At 49.5% G+C, this 16,742-nt stretch overlaps 1 protein-coding gene across 4 annotated transcripts in view; it reads right to left on the reverse strand.

The window, feature by feature from the left end:
- LOC116949545 (cAMP-dependent protein kinase type I-alpha regulatory subunit) overlaps window positions 1-16,742 on the reverse strand; it is a 107,609-nt gene that overhangs the window by 47,213 nt on the left and 43,654 nt on the right. For all 4 annotated transcript variants that reach the window (XM_032966964.2, XM_076072406.1, XM_076072405.1 and 1 more), the window contains 2 exons: window positions 11,518-11,676; window positions 5,372-5,432 (listed from right to left, as the gene is read on the reverse strand). In XM_032966964.2, coding sequence (XP_032822855.1) covers window positions 5,372-5,432; window positions 11,518-11,676 — 220 coding nt within the window. The remainder of the gene's footprint in view (window positions 1-5,371; window positions 5,433-11,517; window positions 11,677-16,742) is intronic.

Below are 16,742 nucleotides of genomic sequence, written 5' to 3' on the forward strand. Positions count from 1 at the left end.
CGCCGGAACTCTGAAGCCCCTGACTTAAAGCGCCGACACCGCATAACAACGCGGTGCACGGGCGCTGGTGGCTGCCGTGACGTCGGCGTACGGTCCGTTTCGCTTTTTCGAAGAAAAAATAAATGTTCCACTGTGTGGTGATCCTCCTACTCACATGCACAGATTCTACATTCCTCTGGTAGTGGGGGGGGGGGGGTGTAAGGCTATCTACAAGACAACCACTGTTGACTTCGCTACAAAGTGGTACTCGTTTTATAGAACCTAGCACGGGTGATGGGCTGAGTCAACCCTCTAACCAGGATTTGAACTCAGCAGCATTATCCTTGCAGGCCGCCAGCTCTGCCGCTGAGCCGCGCGGTCGGATCTTAAGGTGAGATCAAAGTTCACATTCACGTATTCACCAATTTGGGGGGGAGGGGGTGGTGAATGGTGGGTCTGCGAATGCGTTGCAGTGGGAAAAGGTGAATTAAGTCAGACGAAATGACACGCGGGCCAAAAAACCAGCACTGCGTCGTAAACAAGCCACCCGCTCAGCCAAAAAATCCACACCATTGGGTTAAAGTTAGCAACGTCGAAGCCAACTTTGGAAATGATAGTTACCAATTTAAAAAAAAATGAAATTCCGCGCGAATTTCTCTCTCGTGCGACCGGACTTTTGCGGGTGATGGCAACGAGCCCGAGGTCACGAACATTTCAGTTTCCCGTAGAATCTTCCTCGCCTTGTGTATACAGTACATTCTCAAGGGTCTCATTTCCACACACCCCACCGCCCGCCCCCCCAAAACACGACGACACACTGTACAAGTACACGTCTAAGTTTCTCCTGGGGAATTGCGGATTACATACCATGCAATTCACAAACGGGCACGTCCAAAAAATCTGACCGGCAGACTTCAGATCGTTAAGCGAGCCAATGAACGGAACAAGCTCGCTCTCAAAGTTGACTTTGCTCTAAATAATTAATGTATCGCTGTGCTCGGCTGCATCACGATTAAAATATGTCTAGCACCCCCCCCCCCCCCCCGTTCCCATCCCCTCCCAACCGCCACCCCCCTTCTGTGGTACATTCGTCCCGAAGAGCGGAATAATTCCCGGGTCTGTTCTCACACAGACACACACGCCCCCCCCCCCCCCACCGACCGAATCTCCTCTCTCCGCCGTTGTTCATCGCTGCTAATGAGACAGCAGCGGAGAGAGATCCCAAATCCTCGTGGCCGACTTGAGTTTGTTTTGTAACGCCCGATCATTGTGCCAACGGACAGGGTACAGTTCAACTCGATAACGCGCACACACACGCGCGTAAGTAACGCAAAACACAAGTGGATTAGGCTAGCGATTGTTATTGATTACCGACGTATAAGAGGTGGGGGGGGGGGGGGGTGACAATGTAGGATAGGATGTCACTTGTTTTTATTGTATCTTAAAAGTTATTGGGTTAGGTGCAGACGACATTGCGTCAAGGAATGGCCCCCCAAGAGGGTTAGGTCACATGACTACGATAAGCGAGGTCCCTTCAATAGTTAGTTGGGCCAGATCAATTCTGCCAGATCAGTAAGTTGGGCCAGATCAACTGCCTGACGATTCGATGCATTCCTTTGACAATGATCGATTCGTCTGTTTGGCGATTCAATGCATTTGATTTGATAAGGAGCGGGCGATTCGATTATAAGCAACGAACGGGAGAGAATTTAAATACATTTTCTCTCGGAACCGTTTAACGACGCTATTAATCACAGCCGAGGGACAATACATAATGAACTCATTGCCCGTAAATCCTGCTTGCGAGGACAATAGAACTGACCAAAAAGGTAGCCCTCTGACCTCAATGCATTGTGGATCGGAACGCTCACACCGTGGATGTCAGGAATCGAGCGACAATGCCGTCGGCCACTCGCTGGGCTATTCCCAAAGACTTAAAGAGCCGTAGCGTTTAAAAAAACAACAAAAAAACCTCTTCAACTCTTCACGGCACCTCGTCTAGATCGCGGGGCGCCGCGGAGATGTTAACTCCCTTGCCCGGTACGCAGGAGATGGTCGTGGGTTCGATCCTAAGCCCTGACGCCTGCTGCTGTATATTTGGTAGTTTGCATGTTCCGTTTCCCATGGTCGCTGTGGCCCACCGGTTCCCCCCCTCCCCCCTCACATTTAGAATCAACGTCATACGTTTAGAGTATTTGGCCGCTTTACATTTCCAAACGACGATGAGCCACTTCGTTGAGCTGTCATTTGCGACTGCCAGGGTTCGCTTCTGACAAAGAGCTACGCAGCTCAGTGGGCCTTACTCCGGTATAAAAAAAAATAGTTCAGATTATATTATTGGTTCTTTCAATAAAGTCACGTAGAAAAGGAAACACTAAAATAATAAAAATATAAAACAAGAATATGAATCCCTGCAGTCACGAAAGCTTTAAATCAATATTTAGTTCAGTTCAGTTGTAGAATATAGCCCGAGCATGTGCACCTAATGTTTCTACAATGTTTCGTTTGAACCTTTGTCTTGTGTGCACTGGTCTCCTCATTTGTACCGTCTCTCGTCTGCCCCGTATAGATTTATTTTTTATCAGTCTTTCACACTGCGCGTTTTTACGGGGACCGCGCCGATCCGGGCATTAAAATCCAAGCGCATTTTTAAGCAATTTGCTTATTCCAAATTTTTATTTTAATCTTGGCGAAGCAATGATTAGAGAGGAAGACCTAACAGAGAGTGGCTTGGCGAGATTAAGGAGATTTGTGGCAGAAATGATGTGGCACCACTTGAGCATATTGGCACAAGTCAGAGGAGTGTGGAAACAAATGACGAACTGTGCAGTGGACACCTACGGAGTTTATTTGTGTGTGCAAACAGCGGAGTGACCAAGCTGAGACCATTTCACATGTTACTCATCGGAAGCCAGAATTAAAAAAAAACCCACAGTGTTACAGGGCCACCTCCCACGAAACACTCTCATAACTATTATTGGTTCTTTCGGTAAAGTCACGTAGAAGGGAAACAATAAAATAATTAAAAATAATAAAAATATAAACCAATTATATATGTTTTAATTATTTTATTGTTTCCCTTCTACATGACTTTACCGAAAGAACCAAGAATATGAATCCCTGCAGTCACGAAAGCTTTAAGTCAGAACTCTTATAACTTTATTATTTTATATTTTTATTATTTTATTGTTTCCCTTCTACGTGACTTTACCGAAAGAACCAAGAATATACTCTTATAACTGTTTACATTGGTAAATCCGACAAGAGAACCACCGTCCAAACTCCTCGCTCACGCAGGCATTTCTGTTTGCACGGCCACGATTTGATTCCTGGAATTAACGTCCGAGTCTGTAGGAAAACGTCCGTCTGGGATGGCATTGCAAATTCAGACGATACAGGATGGGAGGAGATGGCGAGGGAGGGAGGAAGATGGGAGGGAGATGGGGGGAGGGGGGTGGTGGAGCGTGCGGTGGCACGGGAATGCCTCCTCCGACCTCCTGTGCACATCTCACGCGCTCGTGTGATGAAGCGACCGCACAAGAATGGCCGTGTTTCATTAGCGCTCAGCTCACCGAGGACTGTGTGTGTGTGTGCGCGCGCACGTCTGGGCAAGCCCAACGTTGGGAGTGGTCGCCAAAAAAAGGAAACGCCCAAGAGGACGTTCACCGCGGAGACGGAGCGATGAAACCGTGCTGCAGAGCGTGTGGCCGCTAAATGGATTCCTACATCGCAGAACTGTGGGAGATGGTGCCGGCTGAAATATCTTCCTGCTCAAATACCCGTCACAGCCCTAAGCCAAGTGTAAATTCCACATTCCCATGCTGGCAGTAAAATTATATGTATATAAATAATTCTGGAAAAATACATGGCTCCACAGAGTAATTATGATTCACTTCTCACAAAGTAGTACTTTTTGATTTTTAATGACTCCCACAAGCATGCTAGACCAAGGTTTCAGGTGCTCTGACCCCCGCAGCCACAGGAATAAACCCAAATAGGCAAAGAGGCAGCGTGATCAATTCTATATGACTCTGACAAAAGCCAGTTGCTCCAAAGAACATTAAAGTACTAGCCTTTTGCTCGTCCAAGGACGGGTGTATTGCAATCAATCTGAAACTTGCAAGCGAAAAGCAGACCGCGATGTGATATATTCATTGCATTAATGCGTGGGCAATTTGTAAGGGCGCGGTCACAAAGACCTATTTCATCTTAAGGTGAAATCCCTTGTTCATCATGACGTCCTTTTTACTTTGGTGTCTCAATAGCGTTACGGAGATCACGTGACGTGACGGTTCTGCCTTTTTAAAATTTTCTTTCTACGTGACTTTACCGAAAGAACCAAAGAGTGGTCCTGCCTTTGTAGTGAGGGTTGTAAGTTGACGCCGAGGAGGGGGGGGGAGGCGCCTCGGCCCCCCATGTGGAGTGACGTCAGCCGCTAATTATTATTAATGATGGGGGGGGGTCACCATTTGGAGGACGTCGCCTGTTAATGATTATTAATGAGGGGGGCTGTTCGATGTGGCGTTACGTCACCTGCTCATGATTATGAATGACAGCGGCCGTTCGATGTAGAGTGACGTCACTTTATCATGATTAAGATTATTAGTGAGGGGGGGAGTACTCCATATTGAGTGATGTCACCCGCTCATGATTATAAATGAGTGGTGGGGGGGGGTGTCCATTTGGAGGACGTCAACTGCTCATGAATATTAATGAGGGGGAGATGGTCGATGTGCAGTGACGTCACGAGCGTTAAGGACATTCCTGGGTGATTATAGTCGGTATTATTATTTAATCGGAAGACTCCTTGCGCAAATCAAAGGGGCCGTCACACCGCGCGTGTGTGGCTCCGCGTCCGAACTCAGCCCTGGTGCGTTTGCGTGCGCGCGCGCGTCTGGACGCCCGCCGCTGCGAGAGCGGGAGAGGCTTCGAAATGTTTAGTCTCGAGTACAAGTCACTTTGGGCTTCACGTCAAAAACACATTCGCCGGTCGAAGATGACGCGTGCCAAAAGTGTCACGAGTTAAATTACACGCGCGGGAGACAGATTCCTGTTTACGATTCGCCCCGACACAGCGGCAAGTTGTATTCTTAGCGGCGGCACGGCCCTGCAGTTGGTGTCTCCAACACGGCTCAGCACATGCCTTGAGCCGCTCGGCCGTGGCGTTCCTGCCCAAGGCTCGGCTCGCGAGAAATCCCGAGCGCAGCTCGGTACAACGCCCTGAGCCGGCTGCAGTTAAGCGTGCGACTTTTTGAGCCGGCTCGTTTGAAACAGGACCGAGGCCAAGCCCGGCCGAGAATTAGCGGCGTGGAAACCGGACGCTCGTCGGCTCGCCAGACGTGACAAACGGCGGCCGGCGAAGGGGGGGGGGGGGTGTTGGTATGATACTCACCGAGGATGGAGACCTTGCTGAGGAACTCTTCGTACATCTTCCTCTTCCTCAGCGTGCTGCCCTGTGGGCCGGCAAAGCCAAGCGTGCGGGGGGTTACTCGCGGGACAAACACACACACACACACGAGTGAGCGAGCGTGCTTGCGTGCGTGCGTGCTCGAGACGCAAGAGCAGCAAGCCCGGTGCTGGTGTCAGGTTAGGATCACCTTGAGGCCATGTGAAGTGTCGAAGGCTCGCTGCTGCCAGGAGGTCACGGGACAGACCCAGGTGCCATGTGTTGGCTAAGACGACCAGCAGATGCACCACCTGTGTTCCCCACTGTACCAATTTGCTGCCTTTTCGCTCCTCTGCCCTCCATTATTGATGGAGAACAATTGCCCTCAACTGCCCAGGAGCGTTGTTCACGAACCTCCTCCCCCAGAGGACACCACTGGGACCAGCTTTCGGTAAATCCACTCATCCTCCGGTACCACACCAGTCCATCTCTTAACCAGCCCATGCCGCGGCCGTTAAGTCCCCTCTATCCGTCCAAACAGAATCTGCTTGGGCATGCGGTGGATGGGCATGCAGGCTACATGACCCAGTCAACGCAGCCTTGACTGCAAGAGAAGCTCACTGATGGGACTGTATCCAGATCTTTCAAGGATTTGTGAGCTCCTCACACAATCCAGTCTGGTTAAACCCAGGATGGAGCATAGGTAAGCCAGACACACACACAGGAAGGTATGCACAACAGAAGCCACCAGCGTGAAGACACCTAGAGATGTAGTTGTGCCAGCGTTCAGATGATTATGGATACACACTTACACATGCACACACGTCCACGTTTTCATTGACACGCGCAAGTACACACCTCGCAAAAATATGTCCACAATCTTGCAAAAAGATTCCCCGTATCGCCTTAGACCGTTGGGGCAAGTGCTGTTTAGCGAGCACCTATGCAGGCCTGAACGGCACATGAGGGGGTGGGTGGCCAGCACCACGCCCAACCGCCTTCATATCCCCAGTGGCGATATATACACATAGCATCAGGTACTCAATTGAGGCTGAGTGGACCTAGGAAAGGCCCAGGACCGGTTCAGATAATCGTCACTAGTGGTGGCCGTGAGCGGGAATCTAATTCGGGTCGCCGGGTTCATAGCGCAGCGTGCCAACCGCTGCACCACCGCTCCCCACAACTGCGCACACGCACACTCACACACACGAAAGCACATGTGCATGCACACAGACACAGAGAAGGCAGGAATCACGTGACATGGTGAAGTACAAGCCACACCAACCACCAACTATGCACATGTACAAAGGTCCACCGTGTAGCCCAACAGGCTGTTTGGGGCAAGTGTTCTTTTCGAGAACCAATAAAGGCCGTCAGAGCATCCAAGGTGGCAGTGTGTGACCAGTACCACGTCCAGCCATCTTTGTCTCCCCAGTCCGTAGCGCAGCGCGCTCACCAATTTGCCACCGCTCGCACAACAAAGACAAAGATCCCCCGTACAGCCTAAACAGACTTTTTGGGGCAAGTGCTGTAAGCCAGCATCTATGAAGGTCGGCCACGGCACACGAGGGGGTGGGTGGCCAGCACGACGCCGGGCCGCCTTTGTCTACTTAGTGGCGATGTTTACACATCACAAAAGGTACTCAATTGAGGCTGAATAGACCTAGGGGAGGCCTAGGACCGATTCAAATATTCGTCACTGGTGTTGACCGTGAGCGGGAAATGAACCCGCATCTCTGGGTTCGTAGTGCGGTATACTAACCGCTATACTACCACTCCCCACACTCACACCACTCACACGCACAAAGCGCACACACACACACAAACACAACAGAGGAGAGAGGAACAAAAGTGACACAGGGATGAACAGACACACCACACACACACGTATACGCTATTAGCCACCAATGACCAAACCATTTGTTTTCCCAGGTCCACAGTGCCATGTTTACATACACTGGAGGCCACTAATGGGTTTCCTACACCGCAGTGCTGGCAAATTCCACAGCTCGTGCAACCCACGACAGGTTACGGGGCAGGAGTCAAGTCAAATCCTGCAAGAAACTGCAGCCTCAGTCGACGCTTGCTCGTTTTTTTTTCTTTCCGGGGGGATGAAAAGCAGCTCTCCTGGCCATTATTTATTTTAGTTAAGTGTGTTAGTGTTTGTCATCTAATACCGGTGATTATTCCAAAGAAAACAACGTTTTCTGGTTACATGCAGGAAAGGCGGCCGTTCCGCAAAAAAACAACGTCCACGGGCTCAGGTTGGCTGGGGTGTGAGCCGGCTGGGATTTCACCAAAGGGGCGCCACGGTGGTGAGATGTTAACTACCTCGCCCCATATACAGCATGTCGTGGGTTCGATCGCGACCCTGAAGCCTGTTCAATAATTGGGCGTTTGCGGTGTCTCTCCCCGTGGTCGCGTGGATTTTTCTCCGGGTCCTCCCGGTTTTTCCCACCACATTTAGAATCAACGTGCGTTTGGAGTTTTTGACCGGTAGAAATTTCGACGTGATAAGCCGCTACGTTGAGCTATGATTTGTGGCGAGGTTGCTTCTGAAAAAGAGCTAAAAAAAATTACTTTTAGTGCAAGTAAAACAAAAGGCGAACTCTCTCTCTGAACCACCACATATCGCCACTGGCCAACAGGCCACGCGGCCTCCCGTGTGAAAACCAAAACTTTAGCGACCGCTGGTTGCGGGAGAAGGGCGCGTACGGTCAGGTTTTTGGTGGCGCTATCCGGTGGGGATAGCGCGTCGCTCTGCGAACCCGGCAACGTGGGTTCCAATCCCACGCCACGGCTAACATCGGTGGCTACCCCTATAATCGTCCCCCCATTCTATTCACCATGCATCTTAGCACTGCGGATGACACCTTCAGAATGCATGTGAACCCTCCTGCCTATGGTGGCTGGGCATGGTCGGTTGCATGCAGGCAGGGTTGGTGGATCACGCAAAGCACACAAGTCTCACTCATGTGAAGTGAGTCCACAATGGCCGCAAGATGTGTGCAAGAGATGCCATGGCAGCACGTGGGGTTCATGGCCTGTCCTCAGATATTTTACTAAACCCTGGAGGAATGGGGAAAGGGATAGAAGGGGTGGTTCTCTGATGAGCGAGAATAACAACGGAGGACGCCCATCCGCGGAGATGGAGCGATGAAATCTGCTCGCCTGCAGGAGGTGCTCACAGGGGAGCAGGAGAAGATGGCGGTGGCTTGGAGAGGCCTTCCACCGGCAGCGGTTAAGATCAATCGTGGATCTTGATGCTTATTCATGGCTGGTGATTTTGAGGAATGAAACTTGACATTAGCCACAGGAGCTGAATGCACAACCTCACAAGGGTGAGTCCCAATTCGCTAGTAACTGAGCGGTAAGTGAGCCAAGTAAAGTTTGAAGTGTGGCAACGGGATCATGGGATTTATTTACAACGACCAACAATAACCGGCCATAACCGCACCTGCTGTGGGAAACTTTTAATGCCCTGTTTGTTCGTGGCTTTGCTGGCACTGATTGGAGCCCTGGGATATCCTATAAAGGCTATAAGGGTATACAAATGGCTCAGCAAAATCTGGCCCATGCACTGCAGATAAACCCATAAAGTGGTAACATTCCGATCTATCTGGTGAGCCCTTCTGCCCGATAGCCAGCTTGCTACAGCAGGTGACAGCCAGAGTTTAATAAGTGGACAAATACCATTACAGCTCTAAATCTTCACCGGAGTATGTTTAAACCGGGCAAATATTTTTCCTGCAATCTGCGAAAAACTGTCAATAGGCAGGAGCAGGGGAGGGGTGGCGGGTGGTGGTGGTGAGATTATGGCCGTGCGTGCGTGTGCATTGCGTACACACACACACACAGGAGAGTGTGTCAAGCAGACTGAGAAAGTTTCGGGCGACTTTTTAATTTTCAGGAAATATCGGATGTACTTCGCAAGCCCCCCACCCCCGCCGCCCCCTCTGCTTGGTTGCCAACCGATTGACTCGCAGTCATTTTAGGCGAACATCGCACCGCAAAACTCCTGCCGATGGACGGCCGTTTGGGCTTGATGGTGGTGGCAGTGGCTGACAAACCAACAGCTCGTGGCGAGATTATGTAACCAGCTCCTTCTGCACAGAGCTCACGGTTTTGACAGCTCACGAACTTAATCCTTTTCATTCTTTTTTTTCTCCCCTCGCAATTTTTTGTCAAATTGCGCTGTCGGTGCCCTGGCACGAGATGAATATTTGTCCACGCAGATTCTACACGCCACAAAAAAACACTTAAAATGTTTCATGTGGACAGAGAGATATATAAAGTTGACATTGCCTGCTTATCAATTTTATCTACACAATAACGCTAATGATTTGTCTTGTCTCGTCTCACAGAGCAGTGCACTATCGGACCGCGTTAGAGAGCGGCCTTGCACGTGGTCATATCCTAGAATTACTTTCGAGATCTCTTCTAAGTTATCCGTCACCCTACACTCGGGGCAGTAGCACTTTCCACAAGCCACACGAGAGACGGAATCCACTCACATGACAGTAAAACTAACATCTGTGGTTTTGTGTCACTCTGAAGATTCTTCCAAATTAAAAGCGAAAAAACAAAACCCATTTATCACCGTTGGTGATTTGGGCCATGATCCATCAACTCGCTACACTTGAGAACTCAATCTCAACAAATAGGTGGTTGAAACCCGGAAATGAACCAAGGCGGTGCAGTGGGGGGGGGGGGGGCTCAATTGATGTAAACTTTGACCCGCCCCTACAGGACATCTGTGAAAAAGAGCTTTATCGCTCACGGGATTCCTCCAGCATGAACAAAATATTCCGATTCTTCGGATGCCGACTCTGACCTCCAGGCCACCCGGTCACACACCTTAATCTCATCCTGCGAGCCAATGCAGAACACGGCTCAAGGCGTGCGTTGTAGCCGTGAATGCGTTTGCCGCACGCCCCGACTGGGCAGTGGCGTGATACAGGAGCCCATTATGCAGTTGGGTAACACAAGCAGGCTGTGCGGCGGTGGAAGAAGAGGTCGTAGGAGCGGAGCGGAGGGGTTTGGGGTGGGGTGGGTGAGAGGCTGGCTGGCTTACGGAGGCGATGGCCAGGATCATTTATGAAAGGGTTGCGCGTGCGTGCGCACAAGGGGTGCACGCTTCGTCGTGAGAGACGGCCGATGAACGGATGCCACCACCGCCGCCGGTGGCGCAACGCGCACACACGTGCGTTAGCGGCGCGCGCAAAAACAGGAAGGGTTTATTTGTTTTGGGAAGGGAGGTGGCGATTTGTGGTGAATGCAAGCCTTCTACCGGCTGCCCCCTGCCCCCCCCCGTCATATATCCAAAAGAGCCATCATCGCGCGGCGTTAATATGAACACGTACGGCGAGGTGGCGACTAAGTAGTGCGCGATCCATACGTGCATATGCCAGTGATGCAGAGCTATGGGAAGCAAGACCAAGGTGGCACATCGAGGCAAATGCCGATGATGCCAACCACTCCAGGCCGACGCTTGCTTCCCTCCGCTTGCGGTGGGCGTGAGATGGCGGCACAGCAAGTGGGATTGTGAACCCATCCGTGGGGACCCTCTGAAGCGCCATCTCCTCGCGTGGGGAGCGCGCTTCTCTGGATGGTCCCCTTGTCACCCACACGATGCGACATGCTCATTAAAATGGAAAGCTTTCAAACATCCCAATGCAGGACTTTCTTGAAAATAGTATTGAGACTCATCGACACTTTCTTGGGTACTTGCTTAAATAACTCACAATTATTATCACATGAAGGGCGAGGGTGGCGACATGGCAAGGCACTGCCAGGAGTGTACAAAAACTCGATCCACATGGAGCGGTTTTTACGAGGCGACTGGCAGTCATCATTGCCACCTGAATGAACCAGCGGTTCCCTAAGATCGCTGGCCAAAGCGTCTTAGCGAGCCTACCAGAAGCAACGGAGGCAAAAACGAATCGCGATATGTCTTTCCCGCGTTGTCACTTCCAATTATATCACTGTGCCTGGTCTTAGTGAAATAGATCATATGGCTGTGCACAATGGCATCGCCCTCTCACCGGGCCTCTCACCGGGCCTCTCGCCAGGCCTCTCGCCAGGCCTGTCAAGGGGCCGATCACCGGCCCTCTAACCAGGCTAATCACCAGGTCTCCCATCAGGCCTCTTACCATGAGGATGCGGCGATAGCTGTCGCGGTCAATGCCCCACAGCTTGAGGTCAGTCTTGGCCTTGACGGTGGCGGCGCGAGGCGTGCCGTAGATGAGCGCCAGCTCGCCGAAGCTGCCGCCCTCGCCGATGCTCGTCACCAGCTCGACATTCACGTACACCTGTGGAGTACCGGTGGTGAACGAAGAGGGAGATGAGAAGGAAGAGAGAGGGGGGGGAGGAGGGATTGGAAGATTAGGGGATGTGGAAGGAGGGTGAGGAGGGTGAGGAGAGGCAGTGATAGGATAATGAGAAGGATGAGGAGGGGAATGAGGAAGAGGGTTAAAAGAAAAGGAGGGAGAGGGAAAGGAAGAGAATGAGAAGTAGGAGGGAATGGAGGAAGATAAAATAGATTGGGGAATGAAAATGAGAAGGGACAGAAGGAGTGGTGGAAGATGAATCGAAGGAAGGGACGAAGAGGAGCAGGATGATGACGAGGAAAGAGAAGCAATGAGCACCACTGATTCACTTCAACCTCAGAATCACAGACAATATTTACTGAAATGTATCAGACATAATACAATAATAATGCTCTGTATATTTAGTAAGGTGTGACATCTGGAACTTCCTCCACTTCCCGTGAAAAATGGTTTTATTCCTGGGATACGTACCTTTTTGTGATACAGAGACATGCATAACATTCCTACCACTAATTCTCACATTCTCTCCCTAACATGGGTTATGATTCCATCTTTCTGCCCTAGGATATTTGTTAAATACCAATCATCCAACCCCCCATTATGCTACTTTTATGCTTCCATCGCTTGTTCTGACATCTTAAACAATCTTTGTTTTGTGTTTCGACGATTTCACTTCTCAAAGCTTTTCAAAATCGTCTCACAGCATTCCGTGTATTCTATCTTTTTTACGTGACATTTGTAGCCGGGCGGTGGTGGCGGCCATGCACGTGGCCTGTAATCCAGCACTTGTGGAAACGCTGCCAAAATTCCCTGCCCGTGGGCATTGTCCCGTCGCATGCATGAGCTTTCACCGGGCACTCCGCATTCCTCCCACGTGTAAATCACATTCGCATTTATTTGCCGGTAACATCCCGAATGTACAGAGGACCGCAGAGCTTGAGACAATTGCTAGCGCCGGCTCATCGGGTGTCTGCCCCCCCCCGACCCCTTCCCCCGCTTGCCTGCGGTTCCCCACGCCTCTCTCTCTCTCTCTCTGCGAGAGTGAACAATTACTACGCGGCGCGATACAAGTGGATATTCTGATTCAATATTATTATTTTCGTAACTTTTATTACCTCTCCTCTTGAATTCGTTTTTTTTTTCATTTATGCCAAAATTCCAGCTCTGAGAATTAACTGGATTAGTTTGACTGCCATGCAGCGAAAAATGATCTGTGCAGGGGGACGTGGTAAATTACAGTGTTCGCTAAATGTAGTTAAAAGGTGGTGATAACTTCACGGATCTCAGACGAAGTTCCGCGACACCACATTCCACGGGCCGTTCTCCAACGGGCGACTGCTCGCTGTTCGAGCGCGAGCTCCAGGCGGAACATGTTTCTCCCCCCGTGACGTTGCGACACCGACGGTGTCGATTTGAGCAACAAAAAACGGAGGGAGCAGGGGGGGGAAAAAATAGGACTCCTTAAAAAAGTTGCGTGCCAAGAAAGCACGGGTTTGCGCGCCTTCTAATAAATTATTGATTCACACCTTCACGTTTTCCCTCCGTAGCACGAGCCATATGGGCCCTATTGACCTAACCTCTGGAGGCACTTATTAACAAGCGTGTGGTCTTTGGAACTGTATCAGCATTTAAATAAGGGAACTCACCGAGTTGAACAAAAGTACACTTTAAACAGAAAGAAACCGCTGGATCACTCAAGCGTGACTTAATTTCATTCCACTTGCATTACTCTATCATCATCACCATCATCTTCAATTGCACTAGCTTTGGTAAATACACTACTGGATGAGGGCCTAAACCCAAGCCACCACAACCTCTCAACAATCCTGCGATGTAACAATCCACACACAGTCTTCAAATTAGTCACTTTAAGATGTTTTCTTGTTCATGTTTTTGTTTTTTTGTTTGTTGCGGTTGCACCCGATTCAAGAACCGAATGGCTCACAGGGCTATACCAAATAAATGAAACTAAAACTAAAGTAAAAAACTAAATTAAATGATGCTGGTGATGCTGCTGCATTGACAAGCACAGCGAACCAAAAAAAGACAACACATTCGTTGATAACACTGTGGCCTGAAAAGGAAAAACTTACACAGTGAGGGAAAAAAGTATTTGATCCCCTGCTGATTTTGTACGTTTGCCCACTGACAAAGAAATGATCAGTCTATAATGTTAATGGCAGGTTTATTTGAACAGTGAGAGACAGAATAACAACAAGAAAATCCAGAAAAACGCATGTCAAAAATGTTATAAATTGATTTGCATTTTAATGAGGGAAATAAGTGTTTGACCCCCTCTCAACCAGAAAGGTTTCTGGCTCCCAGGTGTCTTTTATACAGGTAACGAGCTAAGATTAGGAGCACACTCTTAAAGGGAGTGCTCCTAATCTCAGCTTGTTACCTGTATAAAAGACACCTGTCCACAGAAGCAATCAATCATATTCCAAACTCCCCACCATGGCCAAGACCAAAGAGCTCTCCAAGGGTGTCAGGGACAAGATTGTAGACCTACACAAGGCTGGAATGGGCTACAAGACCATTGCCAAGCAGCTTGGTGAGAAGGTGACAACAGTTGGTGCGATTATTCGCAAATGGAAGAAACACAAAAGAACTGTCAATCTCCCTCGGTCTGGGGCTCCATGCAAGATCTCACCTCGTGGAGTTGCAATGATCATGAGAACGATGAAGAATCAGCCCAGAACTACACGGGAGGATCTTGGCAATGATATAAAGGCAGCTGGGACCAGTCACCAATAAAACAATTGGTAACACACTACGCCGTGAAAGACTGAAATCCTGCAGCGCCCGCAAGGTCCCCCTGCTCAAGAAAGCACATATACATGCCCGTCTGAAGTTTGCCAATGAACATCTGAATGATTCAGAGGACAACTGGGTGAAAGTGTTGTGGTCAGATGAGACCAAAATGGAGCTCTTTGGCATCAACTCAACCCGCTGTGTTTGGAGGAGGAGGAATGCTGCCTATGACCCCAAAAACACCATCCCCACCGTCAAACATGGAGGTGGAAACATTATGCTTTGGGGGTGTTTTTCTGCTAAGGGGATAGGACAACTTCACTGCAACAAAGGGACGATGGATGGGGCCATGTACCGTCAAATCTTGGGTGAGAACCTCCTTTCCTCAGCCAGGGCATTGAAAATGGGTCGTGGATTGGTATTCCAGCAAGACAATGACCAAAACACACGGCCAAGGCAACAAAGGAGTGGCTCAAGAAGAAGCACATTGAGGTCCTGGAGTGGCCTAGCCAGTCTCCAGACCTTAATCCCATAGAAAATCTGTGGAGGCAGCTGAAGGTTCGAGTTGCCAAACGTCAGCTTCGAAACCTTAATGACTTGGAGAAGATCTGCAAAGAGGAGTGGGACAAAATCCCTCCTGAGATGTGTGCAAACCTGGTGGCTAACTACAAGAAACGTCTGACCTCTGTGATTGCCAACAAGGGTTTTGCCACCAAGTACTAAGTCATGTTTTGCAGAGGGGTCAAATACTTATTTCCCTCATTAAAATGCAAATCAATTTATAACATTTTTGACATGCGTTTTTCTGGATTTTCTTGTTATTATTCTGTCTCTCACTGTTCAAATAATCCTACCATTAAAATTATAGACTTATCATTTCTTTGTCAGTGGGCAAACGTACAAAATCAGAAGGGGATCAAATACTTTTTTCCCTCACTGTATCGGAGGTGACGTTCCAGGCAATGGTTCCGTTTCATAGCACCATTCATTCACGTGCTACGAATAAGGGCCGTTGCCCGAAACATCGCCTGTTATATATATATTTTTTTTCCCTTTCAATCCCACGGTGGTATTGACGAATGTGTTGGGTGCACAGCACTCAAACGGCCAGTGGCAAAGAAGAAGAATAGAGAATGCGCCCGCGAGGATGACCAAGCCGAGCGCTCGATTGACCACATCAATCCATGCGCACGAGGAGCGAGGCGGATTGCACCGGAGCATGAACGCGAGCGACGGACGCCAGCCTTTGGGAGGCCTTCATCCAGCAGTGGACAAAGTCTGATGACGACGGTGACGGTAACGACCAAGTGACTCGCAGAGCGGTGGTGGTGGTGGTGGTGCACGGCCACGTTCAAGAGGCTCAGTTGGTGGGGTTGTTGGATGACGTTTAGACGGAGATCATCAATTGCATGCGACACACAGTCGCGTGGCAGTGCAGTCACACAAGGTTGTCGAGTGACCTGCTACGGGTATTTTTCCACCAAAATAACAAGCAAGTCCTTTCTCTGGGCACTCAGCTCTCTCTTACACAACACGAAATGAGGACTACGAAAAACCACGCGCGCACGCAGGGATCACGACGTAATGCTTAGCTGGCGCGCGTCCTTCCTTCGAAAGGAGTACATTTTGGCGGCGGCGCGGAAGACGATGCCAGTAGCCTTTTGCCCTGTTCTGTGTCTCGAAGGATTTGGAGAAAAGTAAGTAAGTAAGAACATTTGTTCTTGTGCACTTTTAAGAGTCCAGTCCATCACGAATGTGCGTTGATCCCACATTGATCACACATTGAAGTAGGCTCTCTGAAACAACAACACCGCTATTGAGTCTGCTGCAGAACGGGCTCAGAGTCAAGGATGGATCCCAAACGCAAGCCGGTACACCTTTATATTCTTGGTTCTTTCGGTAAAGTCACGTAGAAGGGAAACAATAAAATAATAATTAAAAAAATATATAGAACAATACAATTCTCACGACGTTTCGACTGCAACACAAGCAATCATCATCAGGTGTGAAAACCACACCACACCTATATATATTTTTGTATTTTATTGTTTCCCTTCTACGTGACTTTACCGAAAGAATCAAGAATATGAATCCCTGCAGACACGAAAGCTTTAAATCAAAATTTTTATTCGTTACACCTTTGTTCAATTCAATTTGGCCGGGTTTTCGAGAGGGAAAGTTCCTCGTTCAGCATGGTAACTTTATACTAAAGTTTTCCTCAAATTGGATTGTCTTTACGAGAGTTAGCGGGGCTTCCACCCCCCACGATCCTGTCCACCCACCACAACCCCCTC

This window comes from Petromyzon marinus, chromosome 37 (assembly GCF_048934315.1).
Source record: "Petromyzon marinus isolate PM22_M1 ecotype Great Lakes invasive population chromosome 37, UKy_Petmar_22M1.pri1.0, whole genome shotgun sequence".
Classification (NCBI taxonomy): Eukaryota; Metazoa; Chordata; class Hyperoartia; order Petromyzontiformes; family Petromyzontidae; genus Petromyzon; species Petromyzon marinus.